This window comes from Cavia porcellus, unplaced genomic scaffold (genome assembly GCF_034190915.1).
Source record: "Cavia porcellus strain 051 isolate PalLab524CR breed Dunkin Hartley unplaced genomic scaffold, mCavPor4.1 scaffold_1, whole genome shotgun sequence".
Taxonomy (NCBI): domain Eukaryota; kingdom Metazoa; phylum Chordata; class Mammalia; order Rodentia; family Caviidae; genus Cavia; species Cavia porcellus.
The window spans coordinates 188,977,131-189,002,542 of NW_026947484.1; the positions used below are offsets into that span (position 1 = coordinate 188,977,131).

The following is a 25,412-nucleotide window of genomic DNA, read 5'->3' on the forward strand; positions in this document are numbered from 1 at the left end:
CAGAGTATGCTAACAAGGAAGTGCCTGCACTAATGTTTAAATCAGAAGATGCAGACCCTTCTTTCAAAGCTGGGGAGGCCCAGCTGTCCAGTGGCCTCCAGGGAAGAGTGACCTGGCACAGGCCCTGTTTTGCTTGACAATGACTTCTCCCACTTGTGGAGGAGCAGGCCTTGGGCTCAAGCAAAGAGAGAACATAACCGAATGCTGCTGGATAGGTTACCTACCGAGGACCTTTATCCAGACTAGCATGGCCATCATGTGTGGCCCTTCTCTTTAAGAACCTTTACACTGGCTTGTGGCTTGTGACTTCTTGGACAGCCCGTCCCATTAGAACCCTCCGTTATTCAAAACCTGAACAGTCCTGTGATTTGATGGAAAAGCAAAACCGAGGAACTGCATTTGACTCCATAATTGTGTCACCTGCTAACTTTAACTCTGTCAAAACTCAGCCCAAGCTGCTCTTTTCTCATTGGTGTAACCAAGGAGCGATGCCAGTTAACCCCTAAGACAGTTCTGTGTAGCTCCAGAGTGGATCTCGGCCACAGAAGGAGGTTATAGGAAAGTAGACATTGGCATTCTGGAAGTACTTATTAAAATATTAAAACCTTGGGAAGACTCTTACTTTGTTTTCTCTGAATAAGGGAAAAGAAAGGTGGTTTAAAGTAGCTGATAAACTAGAAAATCTTAGCTGGGCACTGTGGTACATGCCTATAATCCCAATTACTAGGGAAGCTGAGGTGGAAGGATTATAAATTCAGGGCCAGCCTGGGCAACTTAGCAAGACCTTATCTGAAAATAAAATTTTAACAAGGGGCGGGGGCTGGGGATATAGCTTAATGGCAGAGCAAAAAGACTACTTTGAAAGATTAAGGTCCACATTTATGGGGCCTTATTCTTTTCTAAATATTTCCATACACTAACTCTGAAAGAGACAAAGTAAAGAGTATGCATCCTATTTTTTATAAGTGTTTCCCAACTGAGTCACAGCACCCCCCTCATGGAAATGAGGCTTGGCCTCAGATCTTCCAGCTCAAGCCAGTCCATGCCTCAGGCTCAGGCTCCTGCCCAGACCCTGGGGGCTCGGCTTTCCAGCCCAGTGAGGTCTAGTCTCCCAGCCAAGTCCCCTCTCTTGTGACCTTCCCAGTTCTTTCTCCTTTGAGTCCCTACCCAAGTGCTCAGCTCTGGCTCTCTTTGCTGCTGCTTATACCTGTACTTTGCGCTTCTACTGCTCCAAATCAGCTTCTGTGCCCCTCTCCAGGAAATGGAAATCCTCGCTGGCTTGGTTTGAAAGAACTCTGTCTATCTCCCAGAATGACCCCTACCCCACTGTTTGCTCACCTGGTGTCCCTGAGGTGTGTCTTCCCTTCGCCTGTTTCCTACAGCTTTGATTTATCCTACTTTCTCCATCCTCACCTGGAAGCCCCCAAGCAGGACACCTGGTCTATGCTTGGAGAGCGGGTGAATTGAAAGGAGGACACGAAAAGGATAGCTTGGGGTCGCCGCATATTGATTGGCCTTCACCATCTGATAGAACCTATTAAGAGTAAGCAAATGCGTTATTCACTGTTTGAATGATAATCAAGTATTTCTTAAGAAAGTCCAACAATCCCTCTGACCTTCACCACTGTATGAAATGTTTTTGCATCCACAGCCCTCTTTGTAGATGTAATGTAAAACTACATTTCCTCTCCCTCTAAATTTTTTTCACCCTCTTAGTAAGAATATTCCAAATGAAATATGTGTGCTACCATGTAAATGTCTTGGTTAGTCAAGTCCCTTAAGTGTTCCTGGTTCATTTCTACTTTTTGTTACACTTCAAAGTGACCTCTTTTTTTTTTTTTTTAAATATTAGTGATTAAACCCAAGTCCTGGTATGCTTACTAAGCAAGAGCTTAACCTCTGAACTTTGCCCCCAAACCTATGTATTTATTTATTTATGTTCTTTTGAGGTGATCTCACGCTGGTCCAAATTGGCCTGAAATGTATGATCTGCTTCAGCCTCTAGAGTGCTGGAATTATAGGTGCTCACTACTGCACTCAGCATGTACATTCTCTTTTTGAGGCAGAGTTTCACTACGTGATTCAGGATGGCTTCGAACTCACTTTGTAGCCCAGGCTGGCCTTGAATTCACGGCAACTCTCCTGCCTCATCCTCCCAAGTGCTAGGATTACAGATGTGTACCACCACACCCGGCTCAGCCCTTACATTCTCAAGAATTCTTTGTTAACATTATTTGCATCAAGTAATATCCCACTCTACAGAGGCATCATGATTTACCTAACCTACTTCCAGGTTTTTAGGTGTTTAAGTTATTTCCAATTTGAAGCTAAGTAAACAATACTGAGATGACTGCTTAACACAGGAAGTTTTCTCTGCATTTTCAGCTTCTTTAGGATGAGCTCTCAGTTGTAGAAACTTCTGAAAGTTTGCCTATTTTTACGGCGTTTCCAAGAGGCTGCTCAAGCAAAATGCGTGATTGTACTGGCTGTGTCGCATAAAGTAAAAAGCCCTCTTTGCTGCCGTTAACCTGCAAGGCAAGCCGTCCATGCCCTGCCTGCTGTCAGTTAGGGGTGAGAGCAGCCCTGAGATCACTCTTGCACAGTGCAGTGCCCAGTGGAGTGATCATCTTGTTCTTGGCTCCCTAGAGCAAGAGGAGGCCGAGCTGAAAGAGTTCCTGCACCCTGTGAAAACACCCCCTGGGCTTGTGGGTGCTGAAGCTGCCTTGCAGCCTGTCCCTGCCACGGCCCTGCGCCTTCAGAACATCTCCCTCAAGCACCTGGGAACCGAAATCCAGTAAGTGCTGTGAGCTTGAGGGGCCGGCCAGGCCCCTGCTACCCATCTCTGCAGAGCTTCACCTGGAGTTGCTGTCCGGCAGGAGGGTGGGGCTGGGGAGAGATTATGGATTTATTTTTAATTAATCCTGTTGTCTTGGTTACTTTTCTCTCATGGCTGAGACCAAATTCCTGATACCCATTTGTGGGAAAGATGCCTGCAAGTGTGTTGTCACCTAATACAAAGTTTGCAAACAAAAACAAAATTTTTCAAGCACTTCTGTTTGTGAGCCAAACTGTTTGCAAATGAAACTGTAAATGGAGGTCCCACTGCATAGGTATGCAAAATTGAGATCATGCTGAATGGAATGGAATGTGATGGTTTCCCAAATGTTTACATATATGAGGCACATCAAATTACTTTCACCTTACCATGTGCAAAGTATTGTATGTCAATTATGTATCAACTCTTTCCTTTTTTCATATACTTTCCCATTGTCAGGTTTTATTGTAAATAGTGTGTCAAAAAGAACAGTAGAGTCTTGGCTTTGGAGCCAAATTGCCTGAGTCTGGATACTGGCTTAGTTAAGTGCTGTGTTACCCTTGGCAAGTTGTTTGCTCCTCTGTGCTTTACTTACCTTGTTAGTGAATATAAACACAGCTGTACTTGCCCAATAAAGTTACCTTGGGGCTAAATGAGAGAATACTTTTTAGAACTGTGCTTGACAGTCAACAAACATGTAATGGCCCAGATACCACTGTTGCTCCAATTCAGAATATGTCAGGAATTTAATCTATGCCCAATACTGATCCTGTTTGGGTGTTTATTTTCTGGAGGAACTGGGACCTCTTAGAAAGCAAAATAGATTGCTGCCTGGACTAGGATTAGGGACTTTGGCTGTGTGTGATTCAGACACAGGATATCACTCTGCTAGCTTTGCTGACTTACGTGGCTAGGAGGATGGTCATAGCTGTCCCAGTAAATAAGCAGGTTTTAGAAGAAGATGAGTATCCTTTGAGGCCTACTACCCCACAAGGATTTGGATGGAGAGGCCTAGATCCCAGGGAAGAGGACTGAGCTGGGATGGTGAGTGTGGACCATGTTCAATCCCCCAGAGCGTGAGTGGACAAGGAGGAGCCATGGCAGGGGCTCAGCCCCCAGGAGGAGCTGGGTGCATTGAGAATGTGCTGGTGGGAAGAGGAAGAGAAGCTCAACCATCTGGCTAGCAAGTAACCAGGGCAGGCTCACCAGATTGAGCTGGGTTCATGCCTGGCAGAGGCCACAGCCACAGAAGTGGAACAGAGAACATGCAGAGACCAAGAAAGGAAGGAAGTTTCAAAGCATCACTGTGTCACTTCCCTCGTGTCACTTGTGATAGCCACAGAAGATGTGAGGCAACATCACAAGAGAGGGTGTGAGTTGCCTCACACCCTGGAGAGCTTGGAGAGTCCACAGCTGCTCCTGTCCCTGCACTTCTTGGCCTCCAGGTCTTGGCACTTGCTGTTTTACTGCCCAGAGCACAGCTTGTCCTCAGGGAAGGTGTGGAGGACCTCCTGAGCACCGTGTGGATGCTTTGCGCTGTCCTTGAGGTATGAGAACAAATCTGTGAAGGGGTCATCACGTGGTCCAGTGCTCAAACGTGGAGTTAGACATCCAGTTCTGAGGCGCAGTCCCACCACTACCAGCTCTGTGGTGGTTACCAGCTTCTCAGAATCTCAGTTCTGCTCTCTGTCCTGTGGGGCTAATGAGAGCACTTACTTCACTGAGCAGTTAGGAGGGTGAAATGAGCAGAGTGCTGTGGCACTTAGTTTAGAAGTTGGCCCAGGGAAAGGCTCACCCAGGGTCTGTCACAAATCAGGAAACGAGGCTCAGGGAAGACCACTGCTGGTCCACTATCATCCCTCCAAAACATGTCTTTATGACATTGCCTCTGTGCTGGCTGGCCTTTGGAATGAAGCTAATCCTGCTCAGAAAACTGGTCTCTAGTGAAGATGAGACATTTGTAGCAGAGATGCCTCTTCCAAACACAGTGGCTTAGCTGAGCAATGGCTATCTGCACTGTGTCCTAGCTCCCTATCTCAGAGGAGATAGCTGTGTGCCATGGCTTACCAGGTCCTTTGCTGCACTGAAGTTGGGGTTTCCATGCCTTGCACACTCCAGGGATGACTGGTCATAAGCCCAAGAATATGTTAAGAGCACTTCTCCTGCTAAGGAGAAGTGTGAGCCCCACTGACAGTTACCCCACCCAGTTGGTACCTCTGGCTATAGCTATGGTTCCTCTACAAGACACATGGCTGCGGTTTGTGAAATTGGGTAACAGGCCCAGCTCAGAATTCAGCACAAAATGATACTCAGTAGCAGGGTGTGACGGTGCATGCCTGTAGTCACAACACCTGAGAAACTGCAGAGTATCGATGTGTGTTTGAGGCCAGCATGGGTGACATAGTGAGTTTAGTGTTATTCTGGAATATACAGTGAGACCCTGTCTCAACAAAAAGAACAAAAAAGATACTCGGTGAATACCAATGCCCTTCATGCTCAGTGTTGTTCTTCCCAACACACCCACCATTCCTTTATTTATAGATGGGGGAAGTCAGAGCTAAGAAGGGGCTGGGGATTTAGCTCAGCGGCTAAACGCCTGCCTTACAAGTGTGCGGTCATGAGTTCGATGCCCGGTACCAGTTAAAACAACAACAACAACAAAAATAACTAAGTCTGCAATAGGACCAGAGTAATAACAGAACAAATTCCAAGGCCAGTTGCTGCAGTACTGAATTTTTATTTCTTCTCCACTCTTAATTTAACTAATGAATTTTCCCTTCCATCAATCCATGAAAGTACAGTCTCATTCTTTTCTTATTGTACACTCAGCTCTACCAAAACACTTAAATTATTTAAAAACTAAGTTTCAGGTCAAATGGTTTGTCTTTGAAAAAGATCAACAAAAATTGACATTTAACTAGGTGGGGTTTTTTTAAAAAGAAGAAAATGCAGATTACTAAAATCAAGAACAAAAGAAAGGCATTGCTACCAACCTTACAGAAATAAAAAGGACCATAAGAGAATACTCTAAACACGTATATAACAACACATTTGATAATTTAGAGGAAATGGACAGATTCCTAGAAAGACACAAATTGTTGGAATTGACTCAAGAAGAAACAGAAAGTCAGAATAGAACTATTAAATACTAAAGAAGTTGAGTATTAAATACTAAAGTATTAAATACTAAAGCAGTTGGCTTCACAGGTGAATTCTTGTAGAGAGGCCAAGGGCCATACTCTCATGAAGGGTGGGGAGGGAGTGGACATTTGTTGAACATCAACCTAATTTAAACATTCGTCTTCCCTTTTACACTTGTTTGAGTCTCAGGTCCCTTTTTTGTGTTTTGTTCCTGGGTATGTCCCTTCCTTTGCTGGAACTTGAGCTAGGTATCACAAAACTATGTTTTGTATTTATCCAGTATCTAAGATTTTGAAATATTTGTCCATCCTATTGCTAGTGGTGATATTACAAATAAAGCTAATATAACAAGGCTGGGGCTTCAACCCAGGCCTGAAGACTTTCATATCCCCTCTTTGAATTACACTCCTGGTGCCCTTAAATAAGTACCTTCCTAGTGCAGTGTGTTCCAAACTGTTGATCATAACCACGATAAGAAATATACTTCTTGTTATAGCTCAGTACACATATATGTAATTCAGAAAGCATAGACCCTAGCTAGATGAAATGCACTATGATATTTTCTGGTTTGTTTTGTTTTGTTTGAAACAGGGTCTCACTCTAGTTCAGACTGGCCTTGAACTCATTATGTAGCCCTAGGCCAGCCTCAACCTCGTGAAGATCCTCCTGCCTCAGCCTACCAAGTGCTGGGATTACAGGCATGTACTACCACACCCAGTGCTTATTTTTTAAATGCTGCTAATGACACTGAATGAATTTTATAATCCTCCCAGTGGACAATCTGTTGTTTGAAACAACTGACCTAGTAAATTCCATTCTTTTTCTCCCTCCTGTATTAATTTGGTAATACACATGTTTTTACCTCTTTGTAGGGAAAAATTAACTCAGTTGAGCTGTCTTTCCATCTGGCCCACTATGAGTTTTTCTGTGTTGTGTGTTCTCAGGCCAGCCTTTGGTGCTACGTAGTTACTTCCTGTACTGGCCCTGGATTCTGGGTATGCCTCCTCCAGTGCTGGGTTCTCAGAGCCCAGTGCTGAAGAAATGACACTGTGAGGCTCAGCCCACATAAGTGTTGAACAAGGGGTAGCATGAGGTACAGTAAGCTCCTTGGAAGCTGAGACTGCAGAGAGGACAGATCTGAGTGGGGAAGGAGAGCAAAGGGAGGAAGATGCCACAAGATAATGTAATATATCTTGGGCGAACTGGAGCCATTGATAGCTCTGGAGCCAATAGTTCCAAGACCAGATGGTGGTTATAGGAACTGTGGTTTACCAAGTCCGTTCAGTATGTGTTCAACATACATGTATGAAATACCTCCTGTATCTCAGGCACTGTTCTAGGTGTCTGTCAGTGAGGTTATAGGAACAGAGTATGTGGAGAGGGCTAAAAGAGAAAGAGAAGGGACTGGGGGCCCAGAGTGGCTCCTGATTTTGGGTACATAACGCAGATACCTGAGGCATCTCAGTGGAGTGAGCCCTGAGAGGGCAGAGGGGCTGTGAGCTCACACGCCTCACTTCTCCTTTCAGAAACACCATGCACACCATCTGTGGCAACAAGCACGCCCAAGGAGCCACCCCTGGCTCTCTCGTGGAAGAGTCTCCACAGAGCGGGGAGCAGCCCTCGGCCCCTAACTCCAGCGCCCCAGGTAAGCTCTGACCAGGTGTGAGCTCCCGAGAGCAGGCCCCTGGCCCAGAATGAGTGCCCTCTCTCCTCTCTGCCAGCCAGTGTGGGAGGGGCGGCTCCGTCTCCTGCTGCCGCTGAACAAACTTCCGTGGGTGACTGTGGCTGAAACAGTAGACAGCACTTCTCACGGTCGTGGGGGAGAGGGAAGGTGCTGATGCCTTCCTCTTCTTCCACTCAGCCCCCAAACCCCACCTTCTAATGCTGCCACACTGGGGGCTAGGGCTTCCACCCCGGAATGGTGTTCGGGTTCCCACAAACACTCAGTTCGCTGTGCCAGAGGTGCACCTCCCCAGGTCATGTCTGGGTTTCTACAGGTTAAGGAGTGATTAGGTTTTCACTCTGATAAACAAAATTTACTTTTTACCACTTTTTGATGTACTGTGTGGTAGCACTAATTCATTCACGCTGTTGTGCAGTGATCACCCCATCTACCTGCAAAACCTTTCATCTCCCCAGCTGAACCCCTTAGTAATGGTTCTTGAAGTAATAAATACAAATACTGTTCTCATTGTTTTCTTTCTTCATTTGTTAATTTATAAAGGAAAGGTCATAAAAATGCCTTCCGGAGTTAGTTAAGTCAGCATAGCATTTCATTGTTTCTATCACAAAATATAAGTGACCCACACCATCAGAGGGGCTTCCCAGAGCCTGACATCAGTGCCCCTGGGACATATTATATTTCACTTCAGAAGTACTGGGAGGAGACTGGCTAGGGAAGTACCTGGAGTCTTCTTATGGCAAACCAAGGGCCACTTTGGAGAAATCAGTACCCAGGAGGCCCCCAGAGAGCAGAGTGACCAGCCTACAGGAAAGTCCATGCTGTATCAAAGCAACAGTAATAATGTTCAAACTACCACCTTCATGGCAGTTGCTTTGTGAGAAGCTACATTAAGCACTTTTTTGGTAATAGTTCTATTAAAACGTAATTCATTTACCGTATAATTCACACATTTAAGGTGCACCATCCTGTGGATTTCAGTACACCACAGAGCTGTGTAACCATCGCTCTAATCAATGTCAGGGTATTTTTATGGCCCCAGAGAGAAACTTTATATCCCATAGCCATCGGTACCAATCACCACCTCTCTGCAGCCTCTAGCAGCTACTGATCTGCTGTCTGTATGGGTGTTACCCGTGTGAGGACTCTGTCATACATGCTCCTTTGCGACTGGCACCTTTCAGTTAGCAGGAGAACTTCAGGTTCCGTCCATGCATGGGCTCAGCACTTACCCCACAGGACCTGCTGAACGCTTACAGCAAATGGCACCATAGACACTGCCCTTCTCCGTGCTTGATAAATGAGGAAACTAAGGCATGAGGAAGGGGACTGACTTGCTCATGGCCACACAGTGAATGACAAAACCAGAATTCAAGCCGAGCCTTCTGGCCCCTTATGCTCCCTGATGCCTCATCTAAGTCAGTGATTTTTCAAACTGCAGATGATGCTGAACCACACTGACCCAACCACTGTAACGTTTCCATCTTTACAACAGTGCAAAAGCAACGTGAATTCAGTGGGAACTTTACCTGGAATTTCAATTTTTTTCCAGTGCTGGGAGTCAAATCCAGGGCACCCTGTATGCTACACAAGTGCTGTACCACTGAGCTATACTGTAAGCTATGAGTTTTGATTTTGGATGGTCTCCCAGGCTTGAAAATTTTGCAAGACTCTCTGGATGTCAGATGGTCGGATGGTAGCAGCAAACCATAGCTCATGTAATCATGTAATCAGTCATGTATTCATGAAGGGAAACAACTGACCCTCTCCGGGGCACTGTGGTGCCGAGTTAGGAGGGCAACTAGGTAGGTGAGGTGAACTACATTCCTTTTCCCTTCATGCTGTTCCCACCCTGAAGTGAATTGATCAGGAAATAATCCTGTCATAAACTGAGGAACATTTGTACATCTTTATTGTCTCCACCCCCAGCACACACTAAATCTAGTACACAGCGCAGACAGAGCTGAGCAGGTACAGGAAGGAGTCTGGCCTCCTGTGCTCCTCCTGGCCTGCTCCGCCCTCCTGTCAGCTCTGAACCAATCCATCAAATCCTAGTGTACCTGTTGAAAACCACTACCTGAGACCGTGCTTTCCCCAGCTATGAAATGGGCATGGTGCCTCTTCTGCTTATCCTCAGGGTTGGTGGACAGGCTCGTGTTCCAGGCACTGCAGGTCTACTCCCCAGGACTCTGTAACAGCACAGAGGATGGAGCTGAGCTCCACATCCCACTTTGCACCTGGTGCAGCTGGATGTCTCATAGGCCTGGAGTGAGGTCACCAAAACCAAGAGTGATGGGGCTCCTGTTGCCTACTGAAGTCATTCCTTATCTGCTCACCCCAGCCTGGTCTGCAGAGAGAAGATACTTAAGTTAGCCCTTCTTTTAAGCCTTCACTCTCCCTTGTTCTAGAATCCTATCACATCCTTATCTTTAATACCTTAGCATCTAAGTTCCGGAAGGATTGGCAGTCATTTACTGAAGTACCTGTTGGGAAAAATAAATGAGTCATTTGGGCTAGGAAGTTTAGATAGCATCAAGGTAATATGCCAGAGAGTGTGTCAAAGCAGGTAGCAAGCCAGGTATGGTGACACACAAGCCTGCAATCCCAGCATTCTGGCAGGCTGAGGCAGGAGACAAGTTTGAGCACAACCTAGGAAACTTGGTGATTTAGGGACAGAATAAGAAATTTTAAAACGACTGGGGATGTAGCTCAATGCAAAGGCCCTGGACTCCGTCACATGGAGGAAAAAGAGGTGGGCCACAAATGTGGCTCTGAGTTCCTCTGCAGCCAGGGCAAAGTGGGAGATGCAAGGAACTGGTTTGTTCCCATCAATATATTACATGTATTTTCTTAGATGAAGCAGAGTGTTTTAGGGACGTGCAAGGGGACTGGAGGGAATTTCTCAGTTGGGCCTTGTAACGAGTGTGACGTGTGTCTTGTGTGAACAAGTGTGTCCATATCCCTTGACAATATAAGCAGGCTGTGAAATGTCCATGATGCAACTTCCTGGCAGAGTCCCAAAGTACAGATTAGGAGCCAGGTGAGACACAGCGGCCAAGCGGAGTGATTCTCTAACACTGCACTTAAGAATACAGTTCAGTGACTTGAAGACAGTACTTGGCAAGTCTTCTGTCTAGCACCAGATAGTAAATAGTTGAGGCTTGGTGGCCATAGACTGCAGGTGTGCAGCTTTGCCTTTGTAAAAGTAAAAGTAGCCAAAATCCTTGGTCACCATTTGTGATCAAATGAGTCACAGCGTGACTGTGTTCCAGTAAAACTTGACCTCCCAAAAGCGGACTGCAGACTCGATCTGGTGTGTGATCTGTCGGATGCTGGTGCTTGCTCCGGAAAAAATAAAAGGATAATGAAGCTTCAAGGCAGTTAACTGAGGGAAATAAAACTCCTAATTTAGCTGGTAGTAAGAAGCAAATTAGAGCAGACATGGTAGCACAACCCGAAATCCCAGCATTCTGGGAGACTGAGGCAGGAGATTTCAAGTTTGAGTCTAGCTAAGACAATTTAGTAAAACCCCCATCTCAAAAATAAAAAATGCAAGAGATGTAGCTCTGAGTGAACTCTTTGGCTTCAATTTTTAGTACCTAATTAATTAATTCCAATTAAGAGCTATTTTATATTTGAGCTATTGCCTGGGGCAAGAATGCAGAATACTGATAATGCAGTCTATGCTCCTAGAAACATACTTGCTTTGAAAGTTATCCAGGGATCCTCAAGTAAAAAATAAGACATTTTGCAGGGCTAGTGCAGGAAGAACCAGCATCTTTAAGACCCAGCAGGATGGGATGAGAGATCCCTGCTGGTCAGATGGTGGGGAAGGGCATGACAGTTTAGGTGACCAGCACAGTGTGCACAGTCCAGTGCACCTCAAAGCATGAGCCCTGGACACCATGACAGTATCAGAGAGGAACTTTGTAGAAATGCAGACTCTGAAACCACCTCACATCCACTGAGTCAAAGCCTCTGGTTAGGGCCCAACCATCTGCATGTTAAGAGTCACGCAGGTAATTTGGAAGCAAAGCCTTTCCTCTGAGAACCACTGGTGGTGATCCTGAGCTCAGTGTCTCTCTTCTTGTGCAGGGAAGGAACCAGCAGATTCTCCAAAGCTTGTGCACAAATCCTCTCTGCCTGCCAGTCTCCCGCAGAAGACCAAGCATCAGAGCACCACCTTCCCGTTCTTTTCCGAAGGGCTGGTGCGTCATCGGACAGCTCAGGAGAAAGTGGTGGCCTTGGAACAGCAGGTGCTGGTGCTCACTAAGGAGTTAAAGTCTCAGAAGGTGAGCACTGACCTTTCCCTGGAGTCCCCAGCTCCCAGGGAGTCCCTGGGCTTGCAACTTTGCACACAGCTTTGTATGATATACCAGCCTAGCTGGCTCAGGCTATCTATGGTTGTTAAAAATGACCAACTTTGGAAGATTGGAAATGCACTGTTGATTTCTCAGGAGCATTTCAAACTAGGTGACAAAAGGCCATCAAGGGGGGGACTTTTGGAGACCCACTTTAATAGTTGTCTCATGAACCCTTCCTGGAAATATATGGGTGAGCTAGACCACCACCCAAAGAGGCAGGACTTACAGGAGGAATCTGGATGCAGGGCCTTGGGAGGGGTCACTGATGGAGGGGAGGAGTCTTAAATCTGGCCTTAGTGGGTGCAGATATCTGAAGGACTGTGCAGGACAGAGAAAGTTGGCAGAGAGTGGCCCTAGGCCTGAGCCTTTGGAACAGTGATAGATTAGGAAATTTAGATTTGGTAAAGTGAGTTTATTTCAGGAGTTATAGAACTGCTACATGGTCATTGTGGAAAACAGATCTCACACACCCAGAGATGTTAAAATTACTCCAAAATCCTATACACAGAGAGTAAATTGTGCTTAAATCCAGAGATCACATGGCAGGGATGCAGAGGGCTATAGCACTGGATGGGGCCTCAGCTGAGCACAATAAGAGTGATGATGCTTGCACAGTTGTTACCATAATCCCCGAGCATGGGACCAGGCTTGGAGGGCAGCGCTGGTTCCACGGAGGGTCTGGTGTCCTTAGCATTGGTTGCCCGCAGTCCTTTTCTGCTTCCTTCTTGATCTCAGCCCCAGAAGACTCAGGCTGGAAAACTGTGTTATTTATTTACTGCTGAATCTTCTCTCTCTCTCTCTTTCTCTCTCTCTCTCTCTCTCTCTCTCTCTCTCTCTATATATATATATATATATATATATATATTGCTTTAAACAACTTATTTAACTGAAATGGACTTCCATTTTATTTTGATAATCCTTTCCCATAGTGATTTACAAGATCAAGCCAATAAAGGTATTTCATAAACCTGTGGCCATTTGGGTATACACCTACACAATACCTCAGCAATACCTTTCCACAAGGAAAACACTGAAGAGTAAAGACTTGACACAGTTAACTAGGTAGAATGAAAATCTGCTCAAAATATTTGTTTCTGAGGTAAAGGTACCATACCTGTGTGTAAGAAAACCATCCTTACACACAGGATGATTTTTTACTTTTAAGTAGAGCCTAGAATACTTAGCCACCAGTTAGGTACTGAATGGCCTGAGCTGCAGCCTCAGCTTATCTGCAACCACTGTCTTCCAGTAATTTGCCAAAATGACAAACACAAAGGGAAAGAGGAGAGGAATCCAGTTATATGTTCCCTAGGCTTTTTAGAAAGCATGAAGCTGTACCTTTGGCCATGTATATATGTTAATCTACACAAAAAGGTGATATTGTGGACATCAAGGGTAAGGATACTGTGCAAAAAGGAATGCCACACAAATGTTACCATGGCAAAACAGGAAGAGCCTACAGTGTCACCTAGCATGGTGTTGGCACTACAGTAAACAAGTTAAAGGCAAGACACTTGCCCAGAGGATTAATGTGCATGTGGAGCATATTAAACACTCAGCGTTGGGATAACATCCTGAAATGTGTCAAGGAAAATGATCAGGAAAAAAAGGAAGCCAAAGAGAAAGGTACCTGGATTCAACTGAAGCGCTAGCCTGCTTCACCCAGAGAAGCACACTTTGTGAGGACCAATGGGAAGGAGCCTGAGTTGTCAGAACCTTTTCCCTTTATATTTCTTGTCCTTTCCACTCTATTTTTGGAAAAGACAATCCAAAAAAGTTTTGCCCTTTCTCAGCTTTTCCTGCCACTGTGAGCTGATTTTAGGGGAAGCAACAGAAACTTCATTCCTGGAAGGGAAGCAACAGAGAGATTTCATTCCTGGAAGTTGCTTCATGTGGTTAATGGAGCAACAGATGATTAAAGGGCTTCAGCAAGTCTTCCTGAGGGTCTGTTATGCACATACATATTGTAGGTGCTTGGAAAACAGTGAGCCAAGTACTCAAGCCAACACTGCAGGACTCACATTTCATGGCAGAGATGGGCACTGAGCAACCAAAACCTAAACATGTAGTTACAAATTGCAAAGTCACCTTGTGTGCCATACATAGGCAGGTCTCATGCATTCTAGAGAAAGATCAGGAAAAGTTGTTTAGGCCTTTGGAAATCTAGATTTAGCTAGGCATGGTAGCACATGCCTGTAATCCTAGCACTCGGGAGCCTGAGGTATGAAGATCATGTGCAAGTTTGAGACCAGCGTGGGCTGCCAATTGAGCTTGAGACCAGCCTGAACTGCATAGTGAGACCGTATCTCAAAAAGACCAAAAAAAAAAAATTAGAAATTTGGATTAAAAAAAAAAAAAGGAAACTAGGTAATTCCCAGTAAACCAGGACTATATTCTGGGGCAGAGGATAGGAAGAATGAGCCTGTGGTTTTGCCTTTGATTTGGGGTATCTTGGTTACATTTCTCTCATTGTTGAGACAAAATACCTGTTGCCCAACATGAAGAAAGAAAAGGTTTATTTCTTACAGTTTTAGAGGTTTCAGTCCATACTCTGTTGGCTGCAAGGCAAATGGTGTGGCAGGGAAGCTGTTCATGGCACAGCACAAAGCAAGAGCAAACTAAGCAAAAGAGCAAAAACACATCTTCCCACCGATACACTGTATGCTGGCTCCACCCCTGAGTGGCTGCAGCACTTACACCATCAATCCCAGTGCTTGACAATGAACCAATCACAAACACCAGATTCAGCCACATTCATGATTGCACAAGGCTTGGGGAGCCACCCAGAAACAAACCATAGTATTCCACTATGGCCCCCCAAAGTCTCATGCACATCTTTTATACAAAAGACATTTAGTTCATCTCTAAGAGTTGCCAAAGTCCTAACAGTTTCAGCATTGCTGAAAAGTCCAAGTCCTAAGACTCCTCTGAGATCTAAGGCAAACTCTTAGCTGCAAGCCCATGTACAAATGAAAACAAAGTTAAACACTTCCAACATATAATGGCATAAGATAAACATTACCATTTCAAAAGTTATAAACAGGAGAATACAAAGTACTGAAACCAAGCTAGGGATTTAGCTCAATGGCATAAGCGTCTGCTTAGCAAGTGTGAGGTTGTGACTTGATTCCTGGTACCAAAAAATAAAACTAAAAATAAAGCATTGGAACCAAAGCAAGTCCAAAATCCAGCAGAGCAAATTTCTAAGTCCAGGAGTTCCACACTCAGCATCTGAAACAATCTGGCTGCAAGCTCCAAAAGACTTGAATGACTCCACCCTTGCAGCACTTCCTGGAGTTTCAGCTCCTGCGGCTCCTTTCTTAAGCCCCTTCTGCTCAGTCTTGCAGCTTTCCTTGGTGGTTCATGTTCCTGGCTTTTCCAAACTTCTGGGGTCTCCATTGTACCTTTGGTTTCATTTTCACAGCTTCATACATTGCCCTCTCAGGGGGACAACGGCCTGTTCTCCCAGCCTTCTGAAATCAGGGTGGAAGCTGCATTGCTCTCAGAACTTGTGCATTCTTCACTCTCCTGAAACCAGTGCCCAAGATCTGCTGCCAACTGGAGCAGTAGCCAGCCTTTGGTCTTTCTTGGCTGTAGGAGTAGAGTGCCTGGATCACTGAGCACTCTTAACCTGATTGTGAGGAACAGCTTTTTTTATGCTGTCACCATTCTGGAATCTGGTGCAGCCGCCACCATTTTGCAACCTCCTGTGGCCTCTTGCCATTCTGGAACACAGCACTCTGCAGCTTTCTCCTCTAAGCAAAGTCTTTCACTTTTGCAGTTTTGAGGCTGTGAAGGATAGAAACCTGCTGCTTCCCGGGATGCCCCCAAGCCATCTTTTTTATTTCTCTGTTCCTTCTCTGCAATCAAGGTCTCAGCCCTGTCTTTACAGCCCATAGCTTTACTGGAGCTTTCCTTTTGGCCAAACTCACAACCTTTTAAATCACCCTGCTGGGCTCTTTGCTCTTGATTTGCAACATAAATAGCTAAAAGCCAGCAATAGCCATGCTACCACCTCAACATTCAACTGCTTTGAAAAAACTTTTTTTTTTTTTTTTTGCCAGATTAAACAGTCCATCACCCTTAATCTCAGTTTCAGGCAAAGTCTGGACACAAACAAAATGCAGACAAACTTTCTGCCAAGGCATAATACACATCATATGGAGTCCAACAACCAATGCAGTCCTTCTTCCCAGCAAAAACCTCCCAAACCTGGTCTTTACCAGCAGGCTTTCTGTAAACCTGGTCTCTTGAGTTCTGACTAAATTCTCCCCTACAGAACAGCCTAAGCTGTTCCAGTGCCACTCTTTCAGGCAACATCTCCAAACCTTTCCAGACTGTTCCTACAAAGGCTTTTGAACCACATGTCAGGTACAGTCACAGCAGTGACCCCACTCCTGGTACCAAATTCTGTCTCAGTTACTTTCCTCTCATTGTTGAAACAAAATACCTAATGCCCAACATGAAGGAAGGAAAGATTTGTTTCTTACAGTTTTAGAGGTTTCAGTCCATACTCAGTTGGCTCCAAGGCAGGATGGTGTGGCGGGGCAACTGTTCATGGCCACTGCAAACAACAAGAGCTAACTGAGCAAGAAGAGCAAAAACACACCTTCCTCCCACCCTTACACTGTATGTTGGCTCCTTGGTGGTTACAGCACTCACACCGTTAATCCCAGTGCTAGACAATGAATCAATCACAAACACTAGATTCAGCCACATTCAGGACTACATGAGGCTTGGAGGGCTATCTAGATGCAAACCATAACAGGAGGCTAAGTAGACTTGGGGACTTCATGCGTCTCACATATACACTGCAATTTAATGTACTGTTCCAAGCACAGACCTTCATGAGAGATAGCACAGACCCAGATTCCAATCAGTGCAGGTCCCATACCTTCTCTAGCCTATTTCCTCTTGTGTTATTGGAATCTTGTGGGGAGACCCATGCCTAACACCCCTAGCTGATCAGCACATTTAGGGTATTAACCATGGCTTCATGGCCCTCAGTGCTGATTCCTTCCCACCTTCTGAGGGCAAGTTGTCCCCCTGAGTGGCTCTGAGAGCTTGTTGAAGTGTTTTTATCAGAACCTGTAGGAAACATGCTCTGGGGGCCTTAACAGTAATTCAGGGAGCCTATGTCTTCATTTACTTTTGCCCTGATAGCTATGGGATTTTATCTGTAGCCCAGATGGAAAGCCAGAGGGGAAGGGTGGAGGAGGTTGGCTTTTGGCCTGAAAGTGAAACAGAAGAAGGCAGGGCTGAGGAGGCCACTCACCACCTGGGTGTCTGGTGCTTAGGCACTAGATGTGCTGAGTGTGAAATGGCTCATCCAAGACTCTCAGAGACCAATTCATTAGTGAAAAAACAGCCCCTGGACTTCCAGGGACCATACCTGCAAGATGCTTTCCTGTATCTTTTTAGTGGGAAAAGAAGGCACCTTCTGTATACTTCTAGTTTCAGGAATACATGGGAACAGGGGTCTTGTCCTGGTTTAGCCAGCCAGGTGGCCATTACCAATGACTTAGTGACTGTATAAGAATTTGCATCTCAAACTCAGTTGTTCTCTGCTCTTAGGGACCTCCCCATCCAATGGGGAAGAGAAGATAAAAACACAGTAATTATACAGTGTCAGTGTTTTCCATGTGTTGTCTCTAGTTCTTAGGACAGAGTCACAGGAAGAGAAAATTGAAGATCTAGGAGCTTCTGCTCAGGGCTCCTAGGTGTTGAGTTAGGGTTCAGACTCTAGTCTGTCTGCCTCCAAAACCTCTGACTTTTTATCATGCCATGCAGTGGGACTCAAATAAGCTGGGTGACACCTTGTTACCAAACTGGGTAGCAGTCTGGTAATCCTTATCACTCCCTGGGAAAAGTCAGGACTGAGCGTGGGTCTCCTTTCCCTTGTGTATTATGTCCAGGGCACTCCTCACCCCCTGGCTCCCTCTATGCATGATCTGTGGCCCACTGACACACCTAAATACTAAGACTGCTCTTTGAGAAACATGAGTGAACTCTCTGTGCTCACTAGTGTTGTGTTGAAGCTCCATGGTAACTCTGATACCCATTAAGCCATTATCTATCCCAGCACGGCAGTGCAGGCCCCATGGGAGATTTGGGCTCCAGGAGGTAGCACCAGATGGCTGGTTGGCCAGGTGACTCAGACCCTCAAGCTGACAGACCACGCCCAGCCTGAAGGCTTTCTGCTCCACAGATGGCTGGCTCCTATCGGTGGTGGTGACCATCTGTTGGCTGCCAGGAAAGTTGAACCCTTGGGGACCCTGCCTGGGGCCCTCTGGAGCTGTTTTTGCTCATTCAGGATTACTTGGTAAAGGCATATAATTTATTTAGGAAACTTGATTGGGACAATATATGGCCCCTTCCTTACATCTCCAGCCAGTGACTTCAGGGTATGCCCCCCAACACACACATACTGGGGCCCGACACCATGGAGGGAGGGTTAGGAGACCCCTTAGCTGTTGCTGCATGGAAGGGGAACTCCTGGTACATTTTCTCTCTTGCCTTTAAGAAACTGCACAGAATAAGTGTCTTTATCTCCATACCAATAATAAGAAAGCTAGGATTCACTGAAGTAACCAGGCTGAGGCCAACTTAGATAAACCTTCATGGATCTAGAATAGAGACTGTTAGTACTTTTCTTTTTTGTACCGCGGATCGAACTCACGACTTCGCATTTGCCAAGCAGGCACTTATACTGCTGAGCTAAACCCCAGCTTATTAGTATATTTCTGTTGCTATGATGAAATATATGAGATAGGCTACTTTATAAAGGAGGGTTCTATGTTAGTACACGTTTTTGGAAGGTTGAGATATCACATCTGGGAATGGCCCTCTAGCTGGCAGAGTACAGACACATACAGGGCATCGCCCAGTGAGAGACTGGGAACACTTAAATGTGTCTGTCTGCTCCATTTCTCTCTTTCTCTCTCTCTCTCTCTCTCTCTATCTATCTCTGTCTGTCTATTTCTTTCTCTCTCTCTCCATCTCTCTGTCTCTGTCTGTCTTACAGAACTACCAGGATTCAATCACAAGCCCTCCACCCTAATAACCTTGCCTAATCCTTATCAGTCCCAAAAGGCCATAAATCTAAACAAAAATAGTCAGATTAAGTTCCTCGTAATATGTCACAGTGGGTATCAAATTTCAATACATGAACCCCTAGGGGATGCTCAGACTCTGTCCATATCCATGCATGAGGCCTGTGTAATTCCACAGCCAGTGATCCTTCACCTGACCTCTCTCAGAACCACTTACCTTAATTTTAGTGGTAAAAAGCAACACTTTACTAAAACAAAGATTTTTTTAAATATTAGCTTTTAAAGTATAATAAAATGATGGCTTCTTATCAGTTAAAAAATCTGAGACTGATGAACAGCAGTTCTGTTGAGAGGTATTGAGAATGTCTCTTATCAGCTTTTCTGTTTTTAAGAATTAGTGCAGGGATTTAACTCATTTTCTACCAATCTCTGGCCTGCTCTCATGGCACCTGCCAACACCCATGAGTCCTAACAAAAGTAGCAATAAATCAGCATTTTAACAGGTTATAGTTTTTTTGAGACTTTGCTAATAAACTAAGGGTATATCTATTTTATATGTATTTTAAAGCTCTCTGAGAATGTATCTAAGGTTAATGTTCTTTCTAAGGGGTAATCTTATATAGTCAAAAAAATTTTTGTAAGAAGCATGAATTTTTGTGGCCAGAAAAAAACAATATAGTTACTTGCATTTTTTAAAAGCATTTGTTCAGAATGGATTTTTTTTGTATTGATTTCAATGTTTGTTACATTACTACATAGTGAGACCCTGTCTAAAAAAAATGTATAGTACTCATCTGTTTGCATTGCATTTTTGTAACAATCACCCCATTTTATATTGCGATTTAAAAGTACGTAACAGGGCTGGGGATGTGGCTCAGTGGTGGCATTTGTCTAGCATGTACAAGGTCCTGGGTCCAATCTCCAGGGTCACCCAAATATACATAAAATAAATACATATAAAGTCACCTTGTGTCCACATTGATAGTGTTAAGTGTTTCTACATTGTTGTGCAGAAGCACTCCAAGACAGTTCCATCTTGCAAGCTGAAGCCCTGAACCCATTAATAATTCTCCACCTGCCATTCCCATTACCTCAGCTCCCCAAAACCACCCTTCTATTTTGTATCTCTGCAATAGAAATTGGTTTCCCCGAACAATACTAGTAGAATCATAAAGTACTTATCATTTTGGGACTGGCTTATTTCACTTGGTATGTATCACCCTCAAAGACTCATCCATACTGTAGTGAACGTCAAAATTTCCTCTCTTTTTAAGGATGAGTACTATTTCCTTGTTTATATACCTCAGTGCACACCTGAGTGTTCCGGCCTCTTGAGTATCTTGCATAATGCTGCTGTGTTCAAGGGTTATTTCTATTTTTGGAAGAAACATTTTACCACAGAGTGTATGAACCACATAGAATGGGGAAGCGGTAGCCTCCCAGTTCTGTTGGAGCCCACTGTCTTTAGTCTTAGCACTGTCCTTTTTGAGCTTTCCTTCTCCTCCTGAGACAGCAAGGAAGCTGGACCAGGTCTCCAGGACCTCACTGTCCTCCAGGTTTCCTCCATCCCTGAACCATTTCCGCTCCCCTCTTACAGGCCTGCCTGGAGCTCTCACTCTCTGTGTTGATTTGGTGCATAGATTCTGGTCCCAGATTCTGAGAGCCAGATTGGGGAAAGAGGAGATGGCAGGTGGAATGAAATGAGCTTTTGAGCCTATTTTCCCAACTTTGGAGGACATGTGCCCACCTAGAGTGATCCCACAGCAAGTCTGAAGAGGGGTGTCTCGTTGTTTCATCAGGAAGTCACCCACTGTAATCTCCAAATCTCAGCTGAACCAAAAGTGGTCTAGGCTGCTGGTGGAGCCACAGGAATGTTAATCTGTCTCTCAGCACAGCCCTGGGTAGCTGACTTCTTCGTTCTGAGCATTCCAGACATTCTGGTTTGGTGTGCAGTCCCTGTCCCCACCCCACTCTCCTGCCGCACCCAAGTGTTCCCATGTCTCTAACCCGACTCTCATTTCTCCAGACCTTTGCTCCAGCTGTGTTCCAGCTTCCTTCAGGTGGAGCCAGACCAGCTCTGACTGTCCTCAGGTTTCACTGCTCTGTTTAAATTGCTCTGCGATTTATAGGGTGTGCTGGTATTATGCCTCCACCCCATGCAGAAGGTATTGCCCTTTTCTAGCTCTGTACCCTATAAACACCCTTGCCCTCATGTCACCTGGCAGGCTTTGAGGAGTTTCCCCAAGAAGAGCTGGGTCTTCAACTTTCTCCCCTCATGGGGTAGATTTGTTAGTGTCTCATCACAGAAAAAGAATTTCAGGACACGTCAGTGGGAGGCGTGGGCAGATTCATTAAGGCAGTTAAAGAAGTACGCACTCGGGAGTATTCCCCCTCCCTGTGCTCCCTGCCCATCGAGTAGCTGTCTGTTGTGTCTCTCTTCTCCGTTTTCACCGGCTTCTCCTAGTTTAAACTCGGCTTCTTTAATTCTTTACTGACACTGGGTTTATACTTGCTGGGAGCTGTGTTTTCTAGCAGAGCAACATCTTACAGCACATGGAGAAAGATGGGAATGAGAAAAGAAGAGCCAGTGCAGCTAAGCAGAGTGGATATGGGGAAACTCAGGCTTTGAGGAAATAAGAGAAGCCAACAGCAGGAAACAGACACCCTACAAGTGCCAAGACTGCACCTCCTCAAGGGACATCAGAGGAGACTTCCAGAAGCCATGGTGGACCCTCTCGAGAGGAAAGATTGGCCATGCACAAGTGCTCATCCCAGAGCAGACAGGCAGACCAGTTATTAGCTGCAGGAAAATACAAAGAGGCTCTTTCTTGTCACAAAAAGGCTGCAGCGTATCTTTGTGAAGCCATGAAGCTGACACAGCCTGAGCATGCTCCTTGTCCTCGAAATCGCAGAGGAACAGCCACATGGAACAGCTCCTCCTCATCCAGGAGCAGTGGAAGAGGGCAAAGTGTGAGGAGCAACCGAAGGCCCAGCCGAACACGGAGAGGACACAACTTCCCATCGCCAGGCATCTCACAAACCCTCTGTGGAGGACGCAGAGGCCAGAACCTGCTTCTTTCTCAAAAGCATGGACTGTCCCCAGAGCAATGCCTCCCTGAAATTCAGGGGGTTTTGACATAGGTCCAAGCACACTGTTATATTTAATTCAGCCAAAGAGTGAGCCAACAGAGGCTGCATTGGAAACAAAGCCCCAAAACAATCATAGAAGAGCAAGTAACCAAAACTGAAGATTTGCAGAGACATGTGGAGTTCCTTGTGGCTGAGAAAGAAAGATTAAGGAAAAGAAAATAAATGACTAAAGGCTGAAAATGCCAGACTTCTAAAAAGTTCCATAGAAAAGGAGCTGGATATGGGTGCTGACTTTGCAGAAAATCATAGTTGTGGCACTTACCACCACATTCAGAAAATGCTGTAGGGCCAGGGCACGAGCACATGCCTGGCAAGTGCAAGGCCCTGAATTCAATTTTTTGGTACAAAAACATAAAAATAAAAAATGCTGCAGCCTCTTTAACCTGGCAGAAATTTTCAGTAAAGACCAGGAAAGCCAAGGACATTCCATTACCCAACCTTCCTCCCATGGATTTTGCATCTCCAGAACCTATACTTACAAAGCTCTCCGAGGACATTCTGAAAGGATTTATGAGTAATTAAATGGAAGATCTGTAGAGCGGTTGGAAGAGGAAATGATTCAGTAACATGGTTAATCCAGAAAAGAAAAAAGGGAAAACCACGTGCAAGGGCAGCCCCAGAACTGTCATCGTCTGGCTTCTGTGAGAGAGAGGTACGGCTGGACGTGAGCAGTCACCGTGGAGCGCACCATCGACCCAGTTTCTCTGGCACAGCTAATGAGTCCCACAGGGCACACTGTACTCAGAGGTTGACTTTCTCTTCATGCAAACCAAATGGCTACCTGGCACGATGTTTTCAAACCACAAGGACTGTTTGGATGTTCAGGGCTTAATCATAGAAAAATATGTTATGTGTAATTAATCTATAATGCCATAAATGATCATGCAAAACTTAAATAACAGTAACCTGAGGGCCTGCCTTATATGTGAAATACACTCTTTATCATGCATTTTGTTACACACACTTTGTTTAAAGAAGATGCACACCTATGAAACTACATGTGCCACACTCGCACTATTTACAATACTATCAGGAGAAATATTTATATTTCCATGTTATGAAGAAAGGAGCCAAACTAAGCTGTTTAAAACTTTTCCAGTTTACATAATTAATCGGGGTATATTTTAAATTGTTTGTTATATCAGCATCATTTGAAAATACCAAGGAAATAGCCTTGTTTCTAACGATACATGAGTAGAAGTAATGTTAACTGGCAGTATTTATTATAAGAAATCAATAAAGTAATTGAGTTTTAAAAAAAAAAAAAAATGGGACCAGAGATTTAGCTCAGCAGCATAAGCGCCTGCCTAGCAAATGTGAGGTTGTGAGTTTGATCCCCATTACAAAAAAAAAGAGGAAATATACAATCAGAGAAAAGAGAAAGTGGATAACTCAAGCAAGAGGAGCACTATGCTCTGAGTTTGGGAAGACAATGAGTCCCTGACTTACAAATGAGTTCTGTTCTGGGTAAAGATTCAAACATCAGACTCATCCTAACTCTGACAAAGTGAGCCTCACACGTCTTTGACACCGACATACCATGTACACTGCTTTGTGCTTCCCAGCAGTCCCTCTGCTCCCCACTGCTTTCCTTTGGCTTCCGGGCACCCTGGATGCTGACTGGGCACTGCACAACTGTGCACCATCACATGAACAGGAAGCATGCAGCAGCACAACTGTGACAGATAGTAGCTGGCAGACATGTCACTACTCTCATGATTTGGTCACATCTACAAATGCAAGGCCTGTTCATATCTGTGAAAATTTGCAAATTGAATGTCCATAAAGTGGAGACTTACTGTAAATAAACGTTCTTGGCAGTATCCTTTAAAATTGATCTATGAACCCTTTGGACCTGTTTCTTCATTTTAAGGTCAGGTTGGTGCCCTTTACCTTATCAACTAGGTTATTCTATAAACTTCTAGGGAGTTTTTTTATTTGATTGGACCCAGGGCCTTTGTATTGAACTACATTCCCCGCTGCTCTGCTGCCATTGTAAATTTTGAGACAGGGTCTTCCTAAGTTGCCCAGCTGGGTTTGAACTCCTGCCTCTGCTTCCCGGAATGCCTGGATTACAAGCATACACATCTATGCCTGGCTCATGAGTTTATAGTATTGTAAGGCATTTGGGTGTGATGATCCTGGAATAAACAACAAACCAACCTAGGGAGACGTACAGGTAGGGAGGAGCAATATGGAGCAGAGATGAGTAACTTTGGGTAACTTTGTGTCCTGAAGTTGCAATTTTTAAAAGTACAATTACAATTTTCCTTTTCCTCCTTTCAACCTATCTTTATTTGTTCTATTCTAGCTCGATCTTTCATACTAAATTGTTCCGTCATCATGGTTCATCTTTGCTCCCACCACCTCTGTGGTCCTGGAGGATAAGAACATGACTGCCCCCCTGAGGGCCCCGGCACCTAGCACAGGGCCTGCACTGGGCAGATCCTTGGTAAAGGTTGGATGAATGAATGGGTGAATGAGTGGCTGGATGGGAGAGAGAAGCAGAGAGGAAATGGTCATTAGTGCCAGTGTTTTGGAAGGTTCATTCTAATGTGATCTTGTTCATTTCTCAAAGAAAGCCCTGACTTTAGCAGTTCTCTTCCAAAACAGAATTCTACTTAGCAAATGTTACCCAGCTGATACCTTTTTAAAATACTTTGGCATGGGGATAGTTGATGTGCTTGTAAAGTGCTTTTCCAAATGAGGCTGTCAGGAAGCATAGCAACTTGGCCTAAAAGGCCCTCTCTGCCATGTGGACCTGGCTGCTGGGCTGCCTGGCTTCTGGTATTCTGATCCTGGCCCAGAGGAATTCACTTTCCAGCTTTGAGCAAGACAGCCTGAGCCCTGGGAAGTTGGAGAGTTAGGAACAGGAAGCCCAGCAACCTGGGCTTTTCATGTGACCAAATGCCTGTGCCCAGGAATAAACTGAGGCACCTCCCTTGCACCAGTCTCCCAGGCATTATCTGGCAAGCTGAGGGAGCTAGGCACAACCAGATTGAATGAGCCTGTCTGTGGCTTTGCATAAGGTTTTCGAATGTATTTCCTCTCTAAAACTGTCTCAGCCTGATTGGAAGTGTCTGGATGCTATATTAGGCAGAATTTTCAGACCTCAATTTGGCATTGCAGAAAAAGATATCATGATTAATTAGTAATATCTGCCACAGAGAAAGAAAGAGGAGTAATAACTATGTACCACAAAGCTGCCA

General features: G+C 45.0%; 1 protein-coding gene and 1 pseudogene across 5 annotated transcripts in view; both read left to right on the top strand.

Annotated features, from left to right (window-relative positions):
- The window catches only part of Tbc1d2 (TBC1 domain family member 2), a 51,722-nt gene that overhangs the window by 6,800 nt on the left and 19,510 nt on the right, over positions 1-25,412 (top strand). For 2 of the 5 annotated variants that reach the window (XM_005004111.4, XM_063224813.1), the window contains 3 exons: positions 2,647-2,794; positions 7,483-7,601; positions 11,733-11,929. In XM_005004111.4, the coding sequence (XP_005004168.1) occupies positions 2,647-2,794; positions 7,483-7,601; positions 11,733-11,929 (464 nt within the window). Of the gene's footprint in view, positions 1-1,384; positions 1,544-2,646; positions 2,795-4,205; positions 4,363-7,482; positions 7,602-11,732; positions 11,930-24,514; positions 24,656-25,412 lie in introns of those variants that run through there. The other 3 variants (XM_063224810.1, XM_013153420.3, XM_023565530.2) reach the window with 3 other exon arrangements.
- LOC134470489 (nuclear receptor-binding factor 2-like) lies at positions 11,936-24,508 on the top strand (annotated as a pseudogene).